This window comes from Aspergillus tanneri, assembly GCF_003426965.1.
Source record: "Aspergillus tanneri strain NIH1004 chromosome Unknown AapTan_8_pilon_pilon_pilon, whole genome shotgun sequence".
NCBI lineage: Eukaryota > Fungi > Ascomycota > Eurotiomycetes > Eurotiales > Aspergillaceae > Aspergillus > Aspergillus tanneri.
In genome coordinates, this window is record NW_022984635.1 from 2,432,351 (window position 1) to 2,448,533 (window position 16,183).

At 48.1% G+C, this 16,183-nt stretch overlaps 5 protein-coding genes across 5 annotated transcripts; 2 read left to right on the forward strand and 3 right to left on the reverse strand.

Moving 5' to 3' along the window:
• Positions 1-3,899: 3,899 nt before the first annotated feature.
• ATNIH1004_011408 (SDR family oxidoreductase) lies at positions 3,900-4,772 on the forward strand (the record flags this gene model as incomplete). The annotated part of the gene is made up of 1 exon (XM_033575970.1): positions 3,900-4,772. One exon carries the CDS (start codon positions 3,900-3,902, stop codon positions 4,770-4,772), a length of 873 nt encoding a protein of 290 aa, XP_033421825.1.
• Positions 4,773-9,261: 4,489 nt separating this feature from the next.
• ATNIH1004_011409 (uncharacterized protein) lies at positions 9,262-10,345 on the reverse strand (the record flags this gene model as incomplete). The annotated part of the gene is made up of 2 exons (XM_033575971.1): positions 9,262-10,238; positions 10,297-10,345. The coding sequence occupies 2 exons, from the start codon at positions 10,343-10,345 to the stop codon at positions 9,262-9,264; spliced, it is 1,026 nt and encodes a 341-aa protein (XP_033421826.1).
• Positions 10,346-10,904: 559 nt separating this feature from the next.
• TRP5_2 (tryptophan synthetase) lies at positions 10,905-13,099 on the forward strand (the record flags this gene model as incomplete). The annotated part of the gene is made up of 3 exons (XM_033575972.1): positions 10,905-11,037; positions 11,091-11,394; positions 11,458-13,099. The coding sequence occupies 3 exons, from the start codon at positions 10,905-10,907 to the stop codon at positions 13,097-13,099; spliced, it is 2,079 nt and encodes a 692-aa protein (XP_033421827.1).
• A 97-nt stretch (positions 13,100-13,196) lies between these two features.
• On the reverse strand, positions 13,197-14,296 carry ATNIH1004_011411 (zinc-binding alcohol dehydrogenase family protein; the record flags this gene model as incomplete). The annotated part of the gene is made up of 3 exons (XM_033575973.1): positions 13,197-13,558; positions 13,798-14,034; positions 14,089-14,296. The coding sequence occupies 3 exons, from the start codon at positions 14,294-14,296 to the stop codon at positions 13,197-13,199; spliced, it is 807 nt and encodes a 268-aa protein (XP_033421828.1).
• A 273-nt stretch (positions 14,297-14,569) lies between these two features.
• ATNIH1004_011412 (beta-ketoacyl reductase) lies at positions 14,570-15,990 on the reverse strand (the record flags this gene model as incomplete). Its single annotated transcript, XM_033575974.1, has 3 exons — positions 14,570-15,142; positions 15,174-15,598; positions 15,681-15,990. The coding sequence occupies 3 exons, from the start codon at positions 15,988-15,990 to the stop codon at positions 14,570-14,572; spliced, it is 1,308 nt and encodes a 435-aa protein (XP_033421829.1).
• Positions 15,991-16,183: the final 193 nt, after the last annotated feature.

Here is a 16,183-nt window from a genome sequence, read left to right on the forward strand (position 1 = left end):
TAGATAATGGGAATAGTATCAATTTTGGGTTTACGGTGTAGTGCACTGGAAGGCACTAATATAAGCTAGTTAGTTCGGTGGTATTAAGTAACTAATCTTACGGTTGTACTCCGTACACGAGGAGTTATTCGGAATGTTGCGTAGAAAGTACATGTAATATGGTATAAATAAGTAGATACTTTAATCATATTTCTGTATAACCACTATGGACAGTATATAAAGAATTTCCACCTCCATATCATAATAAAATATTATAGGGCTGTTGAAACCTGAAGCTAGTTGGAAGGCGCCAAGTGCCTCCTTACGGTAGCTTATGCGGCAACCTTCTCTTATAGCCCCCATCCCTCATAGCTCTCCCATCTTCTTTTCTATCCCTCATTCCTTTATGGCCCCAGGGCGTTATGGACTTAGGGAAGAGGAAAGGAACTGGATTCGTAAGCGAATTTGGTACATGCTATAAATATATAAATATCGTGCTCATCTTGTTTATGTTGGGAGCACCAATTAATAACCTAATTTACAGTTTCTATCTTACCCTGTTCCACAATAAAGGGGTTGCCCATAATACGTTTACTCCTGTTCCTGCTACCGATTTTACTTGCTGCCTCTGCAGCACCCACGGAGCCACTCGATGAATGTGACGATAAAAAAGTCCAAGGGGTCGGGGATATAACAATTATTAATGACGGACCAACTACTGATAGGTCCGGAGGCATAGGAGTCGAGTTTGAGAGTCCATTTTTCTATTTTGTCTACCCAGGGTGTACAAACAATGACACAAATGCAGCAAAGAAACAGCTTGTTGATGGAATTGCACTACGGGCGGCGTGCACGATCCTGGCGAATAGACTAAGTCACTTCCTCGATGTCAACGAGCCTAGTATCACACTCGACACGGCTTGCTCAGGCAGTCTGGTTTGCCTTGATCTTGCGTGTCAGTCTTTGCGCTTGGGGACAGTCGACATTAGCATTGTCGATGCTTCAAATCTTTACACGGGCCCAGAGGACCTCATTGATGTGGGCAGGTAGGAGGAGCATATTCGCCTACGGCACTATGCCACACATTCTCTGCAGACGCCGGCGGCTACGTCAAGGCAGAAGCAGTGAGCGCAATTATTGTCAAGCGCCTGTCAGACGATATTCGCCACTGTGACCCCATTCGAGACGTTGTTCCTAGGACAGGGTCAAGCAAAACAAGCTGGTAGGTTTCCAACTCGTCATCAGTTTGCAGAAGGGGCCCTCCAACACAGTGCTGTGTGGATTGGACATACAGGTGCGCAAATACTGAAACGAGGGACTGCTCGACCGGTAATAACTGGCCTGTAGCCCAGGTTAGAAGCTGTCTCTATATCTTCAGCTCTTTTATAATCTGCACCTCACTTTAGAGATGCTTCAATGCGTCTCCATAGTGCTCCTGTAGTAAATCTAATAAAACAAAAAGTGAACGGAGGAGACATATAACTTCCGGAAGTTATGGATCGTGAGAAATACGCCGTTTGCCTAGAAGACCAAACGAACGCACTGACTGTTTTACTGCAAATGGATGCCAGGCCATATCTATATTCTATCCAGATAAAGAAACTTTCTAAGCTCTGCGTCCTGGTGGGCCGCGCTCAGAACAACAGCGGCATGATACACTGCTGGCCCAGCGTAACATATTTGCAGGACCAGCTTTTAGCTATGAGACAGAATCTCATATTGCCAAGGTATTGTTATCATGGCCTTGAGTGCGACCGGCTAAGGGGAGAGGGCAAAAATATGCATGTCCCGTCGGAGATAAGTTGACACAGACCCGTTGGTAGGGTGACAGGGATATAAATCTCACGATCCTGCGCAAGCCAATTAGATAGTCTTTGTGCTGCAGCTAGATAACTGGGAATTGGCTTCAGTTAAGTGTCTCCAGATCTCAAGTCTAATTGGTTACTCAAAAGTATATCATTAGTCAGTCAGCGACATATTTTCTCTCCAATTGCAGCGGTCTCCAAGAGCTCCTGGTGTTGGGAGTATGACAAGTCTATTCTTCAATAGCTCCAAAGGCGCTCACTTGTTAGTTACATGCTATTCCAATTTTATAACTGGACATCCGTGGAGCAAGTCTTTCTTAAGTATCCTGAAGTAATCGTATAAAGCGGCGCTTCAGATAAAGGACGGCTTTCCCACGGTTGCGTCTCGTATTCTACCCTACAGCCAGTAACATGGAAAGCGGCACAATTGGGGCCTGTCATTTCATGTAGGGACTTGGGTCACTAAGTAAACTAGCATAGCGAACATACAAGGCTATTTTATCAGACCCTGGCATATATGTGCTCGCACACACCTTACCAGGCTGATTTTTCATACAAGTACTCTTAAGCTTGTCAATCCATTCTCAGTATGTATTAGACTGTCTTCCTATGTTACCTTATTAGACTTATGTGGTAACACACCTTGGGAAGGCCTGAGCGCAATGTGACGCATTTCCTTTGAAGCCGCCGATCGTTGGGACACCGTCTCCATATCGGAAGCTAAAGAAAATTATCTCAAGCTGCGGCCACAATCATTCTTGGCGAGCAATTCTTACAGGTGTAAGAAATTAGTGCCCTTGGCAGGACGCCGATCTTTTGGCCCGCCATTGCTTATTAGTAGTGAGTTTAAGACTCAGCCGTCTGTGCATTGCTTCTATTAGTGACAAGCAGGGATGCTGCTCCTAGCCAGGAAGATTAGTATCAGTATTATAAGTAATCCACCGGTTGTGGTTGATCAACGTTACATTGGTCTAGTTAGGTTTGAAAATTAGACTTGGGGATGGGTTCCCATTGCAAGCGCGAAAATAAATTACACGCGAGTCTACTGGTACGGCCTGAGAGGCTGGGTGGAACATAGTTAAGTTTTAACAGAATAGGTATATAGGTTTGTTTTTTATATAGATTAAGATACGCCATTTAGTTACTTGTTTTATATAACAGAAATACAAGAGGTTTTGAGATAATGCACTAGTATTTACTCATATCTAGAAATAGCTATGTTAGTAGACGTACAACATAACTCTGCACCAAAGCCAATTTCCTGAATAGGTTAGCTGGCAGCACGTGACAGTTTCAGTTACTGAAATCGCATAAACACATATGAATTTCCTATCGCTCCTCCTTTTTCTTGTTTCTGTGCTTAAAATCTTTGTTAAATAGCCTTCTAGAACGGTAGACTGATTGTCATCGCCGTCAGCGCTATCGCTAGTGGTAGTGATACTATTACTATAAGCGTCTGTTCCCCGGAGACAGGCGGTTTTGCTTAGGGACGCTCGGGAGAGCCCGTTCAACGTTTTGGTCAGGGCGTGGATGCCATGAATCTGTGGATAGTCAGTCCACTGATTCGGTCATCTTTGTGTGGTTTAGACAACTGGAGGATACATGCCTGTTCCGCACAGACATAGAGTTCCCTGTCAACATTAAGGTTGACGAATTTCAAGCGTTGGCGGCTTTTGGGCAATCATGGCAATGATTTGGCGAACGGCTGTCTCATTGACCGCTAGCTTGACATTAGTATCACGAAAGCGACGCCAAGTTGTCCGATGAGTCATGACCTCGCCGACTAACTGTATGCCCAACGGTGAGCTGGGATATGGACAAGATCAAAAGCCGTACTTCGCTTCGTACGCATGTGCATGCCACGCAGATGGCATGTTGTCCGATGCCCCCTCCTCGTCCATTGTCGGATTGTCCCTGCCATAAATAGGGCGCCTCGGTCTGCCATCCTGGAATCTTGTGCCTGGAATTTTGACCAGCTCACCTATTCTGGTTGTTCGCCAATCTATCAATTAAAACTAACACCATCCTTTTTTCTCGTCCTCTCACTTTCTCCCCGTTTCATATTTTTCTTTCTTTCTTTCTTTTTTTTTTTAAGCTTTAGCAACACAAGACGATATGGTCGCCCCTAGAGTCTGGCTTATTACTGGTGTGTCGTCAGGTTTTGGCATCGAGCTGGCTCGAATTGCTGCCCGCCGTGGGGATCACGTCCTCGCCGCTTCTAGAAACCCCGAAAAGCTCGCATTCCGAGAGTGCGAGGACAATATCACATTTGTCCGCCTCAACCACAATGAACCTCTGCCACAGATCAAGGCTGCAGTCCAAGAGATCTTGGAGGTCCATGGTACTATTGATTTCGTCGTGAATAACGCTGCGTACGTTCAGACCGGTATGCTGGAAGAGACAACCCCGGAAGAGTCCTTGCAGGAGTTCCAGGCGAACACTCTGGGCCCACTCAACCTATACAGAGCCCTTCTACCACACCTGCGCGAGAAAGGTTCCGGTACCTTGGTAACCATCGGATCGATGGCAGCCTGGTATCCCATGCCAGGCTGCAATCTGTACAACGCCTCCAAAGCTGCGCTACGCTGGTTGGGTATGGGGCTTGCAGGCGAGGTGTCTCAGTTTGGGATTCGCCACTGTCTGGTGGAGCCTGGATTCTTCCGGACAGAATTGCTCAACCCGTCTGCTAACATCGCTAAAACTGATAACACCTCCCGTCTGCCTGCTTATGCGGAGCTGAATGCCATTACTGATGCCAACTTTGCTGCCTTCCATGGCACGCAACTGGGCAACCATGTCAAGGGTGCTGAGGTCATCTACGACGTTGTCACCTCCTCTGGTGTGGCAGCCGGCAGGGAGTTGCCTCCATTCCTGCCTTTGGGAAGTGATGCCAGCGAGGAAATTGCTAAATCAGCATCCCAAACGATCACGGCAGTGGAGGAATGGCGACAGATCAGCGCCTTGAGTGACTTCCCAAAGGGACAGTGAAAGTCGTAATGCTTGTTCCCGGGTGTGAGAGGCAAATAATCGGTCTTTCCCTGTACCTAGTGCATTGTCCACCGAAGCTTCGTCTTGGGAAGTTGTAACATAGAGAATTATTTGAGTCTCATTTTACCCAGATTGTCAGTACAGTATTGAGATAATAAATATCTGGTTACGAATCCCGGAGCAACTACCCTATCAGTAGTCTCATAATGCTTAATAGTGAACGCGGTGTGATGTCAATGATATATCTACTTGGAAATCAAATTTTCTAGGCACAGAAAACTGCGGTCGCTTAGTTAGGTACCAGTTACGTTATTTCTTCATATTCATAAATTCATTGTAGTGTAGCTCAGATATCGTACAAAGCCAGACTGTGTAGATGCGCAGTAGTACGTATTCGAGTCAATGAAGTACTTCAATATGGGCTTATTACTTGATCAAGACACGGGTCTCTCGCCAACTCCCACTTGGGCTATGGATGCATTATCTCCAGACTTTCAACCATAGACTATCTGAGCGCCACTTACACCAGGAAAGCCATCCATATGGGTGCTGGAGTCCAAGCATTCGCTGCGTACAAACTCCGCTGACCAGGCGAATCTCCGAGTCGTCGGAGGGACCTGCTCCGCTGCCGGTATAACCGGTGCTACACTGTGGTTCTGTCAATGACCGTCAAAGCCCACCAGGGTACGCCCGGCACAGGGCTAAGATGGCTATCAGCCAGAAGCCCTCTGCAGGCCCATACTGGGAGGCGATCAACGCCATTCATGCCGCCGTACTGTCGTGGATTGACCGCGGAGCGCCAACAGGCTACTATCCGGTCAACGGCCTCCTTACCGCGATCCATGGCATAGAGATGTGCAATTAAAGCAGAAGGGAAAAAGACCTTTCTTCCCTGCTGTATTCGCGGAGTGTAGGGTTTTTAGGTAATGTATTTCAAAAAAACAAAAAAAAAAAAAAAAAAAAAAACCCCTATGGTGAGGAGAAATATTACCACCCCTGCACAGACAGTCCAATAAGAAGCAATCCGACGCTGATAACCTTGCTGATGTGATGCGGAGAATCGCGTGGTGAGGCTGAGGCAAATGCACTGCCATCGTATGCTGCACATATGACTCATGGTGGTCAGACACGTTCAGTGGTGATCTCAAATGCAGTATCAACTATTGTCACAACTTCTGTTTTTTTGGGTGTCCGACAAGTGACCCTGAGGTCTGTATTGCTCAGAGTCTGGGCCCGGAATAAACAAGGTCAGCTGCAGCAGCGACGTGATTTGGTTTCTACTGCACTCACGCCATCCCTGAGACAGCTCTAACCAAGATAATCATGAGCCCTCTTCAGCCCCCAAGGGTGGATAAACCATTGTGACCGTATTTTTCGCAGCGCATGCTGGATATTGCCCAGGAGATAAAGCGCTCGGAGAAGATTAACTTATTTTTCCATATTGTGGGGAGTCAGAACCCGAACACGACACCACCTTGAAACCCTACCAGTCTCATGTATTAGCATACTGATGGCTCAGTCACGGAACTTCTGGGATACGGATTTATGCAATGGTGTGCATGCCCCCAGAGTAACAGGTAGTGTGACCCTTTCTCATAACCATAGTTATAATTGTGATAGCCACCGCAAAACTTGGTGCTTTTATCCACTTCTATCCCCTTTAATAGCGGATCGTGGCAACGTTCCCATTTTTTTTAGTTTGCTCCCACGAGTTTATCTTTTAGCTCGACAAGTTAATAATTGTTGTTCATGTATATTATATATATCTAACTCGGTTTAGTAACGTACATACTAAGGTCGGCACAAAGGACGAAGCTCTTACTCTTGGCTCACAGCCCATGTCAATCCCAGGTGCCAAATCCATACCCGAAGGGTCGTATAACGCTGTAATCCAGGTACAGATCAAACCAGGATCAGTAGAACGGGCTTCACAAATAGGATTATCATCTGCACTCTGATAAAAGAGTCGAACAACCGAGGGCGACCCTTCGACTGTTACAGCAGCAAGATCCGCGTTGTGGCGACTAGACATTGTTGAATGGCGTAAGAATCATGTAATAAAGTGGAGGGAGTTTTTTATCTTCAGGCAGATTTATGATTCCTGTCAACCAGAATGACCACAGATAAAATTACCATGATTATTTAGCTATCGCCTCGAAGATCATGTTTCAACTATATGAAAGGTTGCGTGTTCGGGAAATTCAGACTGAAGGATTTAAGCAGCCAGAATGTCAGACCCTTATTGACTTGCTTCAATGACTCGAGCCGAAGCTTGTCACGCGTGTGCTTCAATTCTCGAAGCTCAGAGTCTTTTTTTCCGCTCGTTACTCAGTTCCCGTAGGACAGACGCATCCCGAGTCAGACTTAAATTTGTTGCAAGCTTAATCAAAGTATCTCTAGTTGGAGTTTCCATAAAAGCAGATTGGGTATCATCTTGAACCTGAACGCAATATACAAATGTACTGCTCCTTCTATAGCCTATAATAATATTTCGGGAGTGTTCATTCGGATGTCCTTCGCGATCTAGGTCGGCTTATGGAAAGACCTAGTCCTCTAGTGCGGAGTACGTACTAAGGTTTGAAGCCGCACTGTTTCGGCATTTATACAAAGACTCAGGGTTCTTTGGACAGGCCGACCGACTTGTCGCAACCTCGTCGTCCTACGCTTTCTGGTACGGTAAAGCTCTTGTAGGATAGGTCCTCTAGTAACCCTCGGAGTCCTTCACAGCGCGACGGAAAATCGGTATGTCTTTTACACTCTCCTTGAAGTAGATAGGGGTACTCGGTCGGTGTGATGGCACATGTGTTCTCCAGATGTCTTGAGAAGCCTTGATATGCTTACTTGCAAAGGCGTTATTAAGGATAGCAAATTCGAGTATATCTTGTATAACGCAGAGGCCGAGGTTATCGTTCCTTTCGGTGTAAGTAAACACAGGCCTTGAGCTAGTTAGAAAGTTTCAATAATCGTATGATTTAGTCTTACGCGACCCCTTTATTCCACTTGCCTTTGTTTGATCTATGCTTGACCCCCATAAGAAGAGTCTGACAGGTCGGATATTCCGGGTGCTTTACCATATAGAACTCGATCTCTTTCCATTTTAGTGCGTTGTTGGTTCTCATATACCTGGCAGACTCAAGGAGTGTCCCAGGGTGTGCGGATGTTGAGACCATAATTTTCCTCAAGATACTATGCTGCTGTTGACACCTTGTGGTTGCAAAGCACACCGGTAACAGCCATGTGATCATAGGTCATGTAGAAGGTCATCAATATTCACTGAAGGTAGCGTCTTGCCTTCTAGGCTAAGCTCCTACTCATCCGTCAGGTAGTTCACACAAGCTAATCAGTCAGTTTTGACCTTCAAAATTGTGGACATTTACTAACATAAGTCATCTGACGCCTCAGCATGTAAGGGAAGAGTCCATCTGTCTCCCTACACCAGAACATTCTCCAGTATCGTGCATAGACAAGGAAACCTGACTGGACCTCAACGCCGTGGTCGTCTAGATACTAACGTAGGAAACCTTCTATCACTCGAAGGTTTATGTTCTGTAGCCAGTAGACATAGTCTGGTGGTTCAAGATGCGAGGTAAATCTAAGACATTAAATACTGCACAAAAAAATCTTAAGGTTGACATACTGAATAAAACTTTTTTTGGTACGGCTCAGCTGTCTCGCTGTTGAGTTGTCATACCTGATTATCACATCAGGATCAGGCTGGTGGGCGAAGCTGTTCCAATCAACCTGACCTGCCTTTGTTCTTTTGTTGCGAGGCATTGGATAACAAATAGGTAGAGACGACGCATATATTCTTACATGCCCAAGAGAGTTGGCTAGACTTGTTAGGCCTGCGGGTTGGGCCGGGTTTCTGAGGTTTATCGACCCAACCCATTGAGTATGGGTCGGGCCAAGATTATATACAAACTGCCCACGGGTCGAAATAATTATATATGTGATGGTTTGGTTGTCTCTGCGCTAGTAGAGTTAAAACCACTTAACCATATAAAAAGGTACAAGACGACTGATCTTCGATCAGTCGCATCTAGCGCCCTATATAGGAGCGAAGGTCATGCCTGAGCAATACATTGGGTTCAACCCTTGACACCTAAGTCTTTTTTAATTCTAAACCGAGAGAAAGTGCTAACAATATTGTAATCCTCTTACGGCATTTATTTAGGGAGAATTATTTGCCGGTTTGCTTTTTTTGTTTTGATCGACGAGGTAGCAGAATTGATGCATTTAATTGATGTAACCTATCCTTCATTGCCTGGCTGTATAAGAAAAAAAGCGTGATAATGGAAACCGTTCCTGATGCATGTCCAAGACAGGGGATATCACTGTTCGCCGTTGAGAAAGCTGGGGTAATACTCAGAGGGAAGCCACTCATTGAAATGTATCGATATCTCATCATGCAAATAAGAAACAACTCCCATCCAACTATATACCCCAGTCATGAAGTCATCACCACCATTGAGATAACGGGAAAGGGTGTTTATCCCTCCGTCATAACCATAATCTGCTGATGGATCCGCGCCGCCTGATCAAGTGCCGTCTGAAACACCGACCGCGACGTCATCTCCTGCTCCTTCATGGAGGTCAGCGCGATCTTAGTCTGTGTGAGATTAAAGTCGATGCGTTTCAACAGGAGCTGGTCGTGCGGTCTCTGCACATCCGAGACACTAATGGAGACAAGCAGACCGCAAACCTCGAGAATCTTGAAATTTGCCGCAATCACCAATGCCACGAGCGCGGAGTCTAGTAATTCTTTTGAGCATGGAGTGGGATGCTCTGCGATGAAGGCCGCACACAGGTCGCAGAGGGCATCAATCGCGCGGAGAACGGGGATTAGATGGTGATTAATTGCTGTCCACTGTTCGCGATCCTTCAGTATATCGGCCGCCTGATCGAGTTCACTGCATTTCTCTAGCAGCGCTGCGAATGACACCGACGAGTTCTCCCAGCTATCCCCGCCACGCCTGCTATCCCCAGAATTGGGGACCGACCCTGGCCACAGGGGAGATATACTGGGGAAGCGAGCCCTTATTGATCCGTCTGACAGTGAACCAGCTAGCCAGTCCGATGACGGGTCGCTCTCACTACTGCAATTGTTATGCGGCTGAGATCGCACGAGGGAATCGCTAACGGGGAGGCAGTCGTGGAGCGTGGAAGAGTGAGAGAGCGGAGCCCTACAGAAATTTTGCAGGTCGGGAGGCAATAAAGTGAGGTCGCTAGCAGTGAGAGCATTGTTTAAAGATGACAGCGCCGTATTCGCTTGCCACACATTATCAGGAGACACCTCGTTCACATCGTTCTCTGGTCGAGGGGTTGGAATGGAGGCAGGGGTGGTTTGTCGGCTGGAGAGTGTGCTCGACAATGGTCGACTGCTTCTCCTGGGTCGACCAGCCTTGTGTCGGGGGAGAAAGTAGCATGGGCGCTGCGAGATCACACAAGACTGACAGGAGCCTCCATCTGGAGGTATCAGGCAGCGAATCTTGCGATTGTGACATTCTTTGCATGCAGTGCGGACCTTCGATAGAATTTTTCAGGCCCAGAGAGATTTCGCTGGACTGTGACATGCTGACGGTCGAGCTATATTTGGGTTCGGTCTGGCCCACTGAGAATAAGTTTAGGCGGCTATTAGAAAATAAAAAAGATAAGAAAAGTACGGAGTATAATCCGAAGAGATTTTTGTTCTCCACTGGGGGCCAATTCATTAACGTACTCCACCGGTGGGCTAGTACTATGTATCTGAGACCGGAACAAATTTCTTTACAAAATATTTACGATACCTATTTACGTGCTCATATAGAATGAATTTGTCTAATATAAACCATAATAATAGAAGAATTATTAAGGTTTCCCAAGTTAGAAAAGTGCCATTTTGTATGGGAATACAGATCCGCGGCTTGCTTGTATTCGCAGCTCACCTGTGGGGTATGTTATTTTGACGGGCCGGATAATGGACCGTCCCGTAGCTTGTTCATCCTCTCACTCGCAGTGGCCACTGTACTTTGACCACATTGTGGATTCGTCGGTGTTGACTCATAGTAGTACCCTGGTTAAATTTTTAGTCCCTATAAAGAAGTACTGTCCCCCGTATTCCTTTTTTTTTCACCACTTGACAATCAATCCGCCATGGAGCATCTCAAACAAACCTTTGCCCAATGTCAACAAGAAGGCCGTCCAGCGCTGGTCACGTATGTGACGGCCGGATTCCCCTCTGCGGAAACCCCGGACATCATGCTGGGCATGCAAGCTGGAGGAGCCGGTGAGTCGCTTTAGCTTTGTTCTTCAAATTGATGACCCTGATGAATGGCGTAGATATTATTGAACTGGGTCTCCCATTCACCGATCCTATTGCAGATGGTCCAACCATCCAGAAATCGAATCTCAAGGCCCTCAAAAATGGGGTCACCATTACCTCCATGTTGGAAATGGTGCGGGAGGCCCGCCGGAAAGGGCTTCGGACCCCCGTCCTCTTCATGGGCTACTACAACCCCCTCCTTCGCTACGGGGAGTCCCAGATTCTGGCCGATTGCAAGGATGCGGGGGTCAGCGGCTTCATTATTGTTGATTTGCCGCCGGAAGAGGCGATTCGCTTCCGCAGTGATTGCACTAAGATGGGGTATGTGACACTGACCTTAAATAAAGAAAGTTTGAGTGACAGGCTTATTGACTCCATCGACAGCCTCTCTTACGTCCCGTTGATTGCTCCTTCGACTACAGAAGAGCGCATGAAGGCTCTCTGCGGCATGGCCGACTCTTTCATTTATCTCGTCTCACGCATGGGGGTCACGGGCGCTACGGGGATTCTCAACACAGAGCTTCCTGCCCTTATTAAGCGTGTCAAGAGGCTCTCCGGCAATATCCCCGTGGCAGTTGGATTTGGAATCAGCACGCGTGAGCATTTCCTGAGCGTGACTTCCACCGCCGACGCTGCTGTCATTGGCAGTCAGGTGATTAACATCTTGGATAACGCACCGGCCGGACAGGCGGCTCAGGCAGTTGAGGACTACTGTTCAAAAATCACACAAAGGAAGGTCAGCCAGGATGCATTGACTAGTGCGACCCCCCGCGCAATAGAAACGAAGGTGGTCGCCCAGACCGGTGACGCAGAGGCAGCGGTGACATATGGACCAGGATGGTTCGGGCTTTTCGGTGGTCAATATGCCCCGGAGGCCCTGACGACGTGTCTCGCTGAACTCGAAGCTGGTTTCCAGGCGGCCCTCGATGACCCGACTTTCTGGGAGGAATATCGATCGTACTACCCTTACATGGGCCGTCCATCGAGCTTTCATCAAGCGAAGCGCCTGACTGATCACGTTGGCGGTGCAAACATCTGGCTGAAACGGGAAGACCTCAACCATACGGGATCTCACAAGATTAACAATGCTCTGGGTCAGATTCTGGTCGCTCGTCGGTTGGGTAAGACAGAGATTATTGCCGAGACGGGAGCCGGACAACATGGTGTTGCGACTGCCACTGTGTGTGCTAAATTTGGCATGAAGTGTACCATCTACATGGGTGCAGAGGATGTCTGTCGACAGGCCTTGAATGTGTTCCGGATCCGCTTGTTGGGCGCCTCTGTGGTCCCCGTCGAATCGGGATCGCGTACCCTCCGCGATGCCGTAAATGAAGCCTTCCGCGCGTGGATTGTCCGTCTGGATACCACGCACTATATTATTGGATCTGCTATTGGGCCCCATCCATTTCCTACTATGGTCAGGACGTTCCAGAATGTTATTGGGAACGAAACCAAGGCTCAGATGCATGAATTGGGCAAGAGTCCGGACGCCGTTGTCGCCTGTGTTGGTGGAGGATCTAATTCCGTTGGCATGTTCTACCCCTTCTCCAAGGACCTCTCTGTCCAGCTGGTTGGTGTGGAAGCAGCCGGAGATGGGTTGGACACGGAAAGACACTCAGCTAGCTTGACTGGTGGTTCCGTAGGGGTGCTGCATGGCGTTCGCACATATATCCTGCAGGACCAGCACGGCCAGATCTCCAACACTCATTCCGTTTCTGCAGGACTAGATTACCCCGGAGTTGGACCGGAACTGGCCCACTGGAAGGAAAGTAAGCGGGCGATATTCCTGTCAGTAACTGATGCCCAGGCATTCGAGGGATTCCGCCTACTAAGCCAGTTGGAAGGCATTATTCCTGCCCTAGAAACATCTCACGCTGTGTGGGGTGCAATTCAGACAGCCAAAAAGCTGGGACCTGGCAAGGATCTTGTCTTGTGTTTGAGTGGTCGCGGAGATAAAGACGTGCAGAGTGTGGCCAATGAATTGCCCAAGCTCGGGCCTCAGATTGGATGGGACTTGCGGTTTTAAACATGCAATTCTCACTCTGCGCTCATAAAAGTAAATAAAATCGAAAAAGCTGGATATGTCGATAGATTAGATGATGATACGCAATGATTTCAACGAATTACAAAGTATAAACCAGTTTCACCCCGCTGAGATCTCCCTTTCGTAGTCGGTTAAGACCCTTCAGAACACCCTCCAATCCGTCAGATCCCACTTCTGCCGGATGGGTTTGAATCTTCTTCTCCTTAACTAACTCTGACGTGAGTTTCATAAAATCTCCAATAAATCGTGCGTCCTCAGAGCTACCAGGATAGTAATTGTCCCACTTCTGCTGGGATTCGCCGAGGGCTGTGTAGGCCATTGTGAATCCTGCCTCGATGTCGGACCGGGGAAGAGCTCCGACAGTGAACAAGCCGCAATACTTGATCTTACAGTCTGTGCGCGGAGGGGAGAGGGCAGCGCAGCATTTAATTATTGATTCGCCTGTCGTGATGCAGTCGAGGACGAGACAGAGTTCGTTGTTAGTAAGGCCCGGATGTCTTCGGCGAGTGCTGGCGAACGGTGATCCAGAACATGATCCGCTCCTCTATCACGGACCAGTGAGAAATTATGTGGAGATCATGTCGTGATAACTGTATAACCTGACCTTTTCCTATGTTAGAATTGGAAACAACGACCGGGGTAGGATAAATATGGTTTGGCAAATTGAATGGCGAGCGTACCCGTCGCGGTACTGCCGCCATAAATAAGAATTGGTTTTTGATTTGGAAGAGGGTCCATCGAGACTGATGGCAAAGGCAATTTTAGCTGTTGGTACATCCCTTGCGCGACGGTTGTGATGCCCATGGCCAGAGTTGCTCCGTCCGAAAAAGTCATCCAGTCGGGCAGTTTGATATTAATATGTGCCTTGACGGCGATGTACTCGGCAAAAGATCCGTCTGAGAGATTTTCCCCATTACCTGTCGCCGTTAGCCGAGAATTATTTATTGGATGAAAGAGGAAAGAATACTTACAGCCGTGATTGAACCCAGCTACGCGATCTCCCACCTGCAGTCCACGCTCCGGGTCCACCTCAGACCCTATTCCTTCGACAATACCGGCGTAGTCACATCCCACTGTAGCACCCTTCGTTGCTATGAAATCAATATGTTTCCAGTCAGTAGGGTTCAGTGCGACAGCCATAGTTTTGATTAGCACCCAGTCGGGATCTAGTTCAGGCATGGGGCTTTGGCCGTAACTTTTGCGCGGCGGGACCCGGTAATCTTGATTGCTTTCATCTTGGGCGATGTATTTAACACAGAAGAGGAATAAAGAACAAAAGACGAGGGCGGGAAGGACGGGGATTGTGCTGCTCTTTATATGCCGCCCTAAGAGGAATTTTTACGGAGGATTAGGGCTAACTAGCAATTCGGCACATTTATTTTCTTGTTCCAACTGGCATCCGTCTATTAAGACAATTATTAACCAAATACAGACCATTGAACTGGAATTTGCCTACTCCAAAGGGTCTATCCGCTTCAGGCTATCCGGCAGACACTTGCTTTTCTCAGCGATGTTCACACTCAACTTGGCTAGTGGTATCGGACTCAGGATGTCAAACACCGAGATATCACACTTGAGCTCACGGAACAGCCAATTGCGCACCTCGACTGCCTTCAAACTATCCACACCATACGAGTGCAGTGGCTTATCCGCGTCTACATCCTCTGGAGAAGCGGTCATCTCATTCGCTAAATTGGTCTTCAGTGCCTCCTCGACCACCTTGCCTGCCTCGTCAAGATCCGCTACCTGCGCCAACAGATTAGCGGTGCGGACCTTATCACCGCTGGATTCACCATCACCGTTCTCGGGAAACTCGACGCGGTGGTCGAACTTGCGGTCCTTGGGCCAGAGACTGGTGATGTTGCCGTCACGCTTGAGTTGCTCCGTGAAACCCATTGCCAAAAGAGGCGGCACTGTGACGCCGTCTTCCGTCTTCCCCTTCATCAACGTCTGTAAGAAGATAATCATCACTTCTTCGATCTTGACGGTGAACGCAACCAAATGCTCGAATTTGTCGAGGAAGTTCTCAAAATACGAGTTGTCAGCGAAGGCACACACGTCCATCACTGCGCCGACGGCAAGCGCCGTACCCGGCAGCCCGCGCTGTCGTCGATATAGCGCGTCCATCCTGGTAGGAGTCGCCTGCGGTGTAGTTACCCTGGGCCGGGTTGCCAATACCACCCGACACGGACGAGAGCATGATGAAGAAGTCCAGTGGCTGACTTCCACACACCAGGTGCAGATTCCAGCTTCCGTAGATCTTGGGCTGGATCGATTCGGTCCATTTCTGGTGTGTCGTGTTTTCAAACGTGCTGTCACGCAGTACCATGGTGCATTGGACAACACCACGGATCTTCCATCCCTGTTCTTTACAGAGCTGCTGTACGGACTCGACAGAGGAAATATCTCCAGTATCACATGCGAATGCTTCTGCTTTACATCCTAGTCCACACAAGCGACGGAGATGCTCCTGTGCGTCGGCTAGGTAAATATACGAAGGACAAGCGTAGTGTCAGCACAGTGAATAGCCATTCGGAATCGTCAGCGTCCTCAACGGGGTTACTCCCGCCTCCTTGGAGAATGAAGTCCAGAGGAGCGGGGCTCTCCTGGAGGCATGTGCCACGGTGGCATGACTGGAGACTCCATGGGAGACACAGCTCGACTGTGTAGCGATCGAGCAGGTATGTGTATCTCTTCTTTGCTTCAGAATACATCAGTTTTGGACTAAATTTGTGGGATAGCCAGCTCTGGGAGCAGCGTTGGTGTGCAAAGACCTCGCTGTTTGAAGGTAGGATGCGGCGGAAAACCATGCAATGAATGCAGATGAATTGGCCAAACTCGTGCCGTGTGAGGCCACTCTGCTGGGTTGGCATATCTTGGAGGCTACCAGGAACAAGTCTCCAATGCTTACTAGAGTATGTAGAACGTCTCGCCCACCATCTCGCGTCGAATCATATGCTCCACGAGCCATTGATTAGTGTTTTCAAGCCGACCCCTTTCACCAAATCACTACTAAAGCCTATATTTGGAGAATGGATCAATCATTTGTAAGTACCTTGTTTCCCA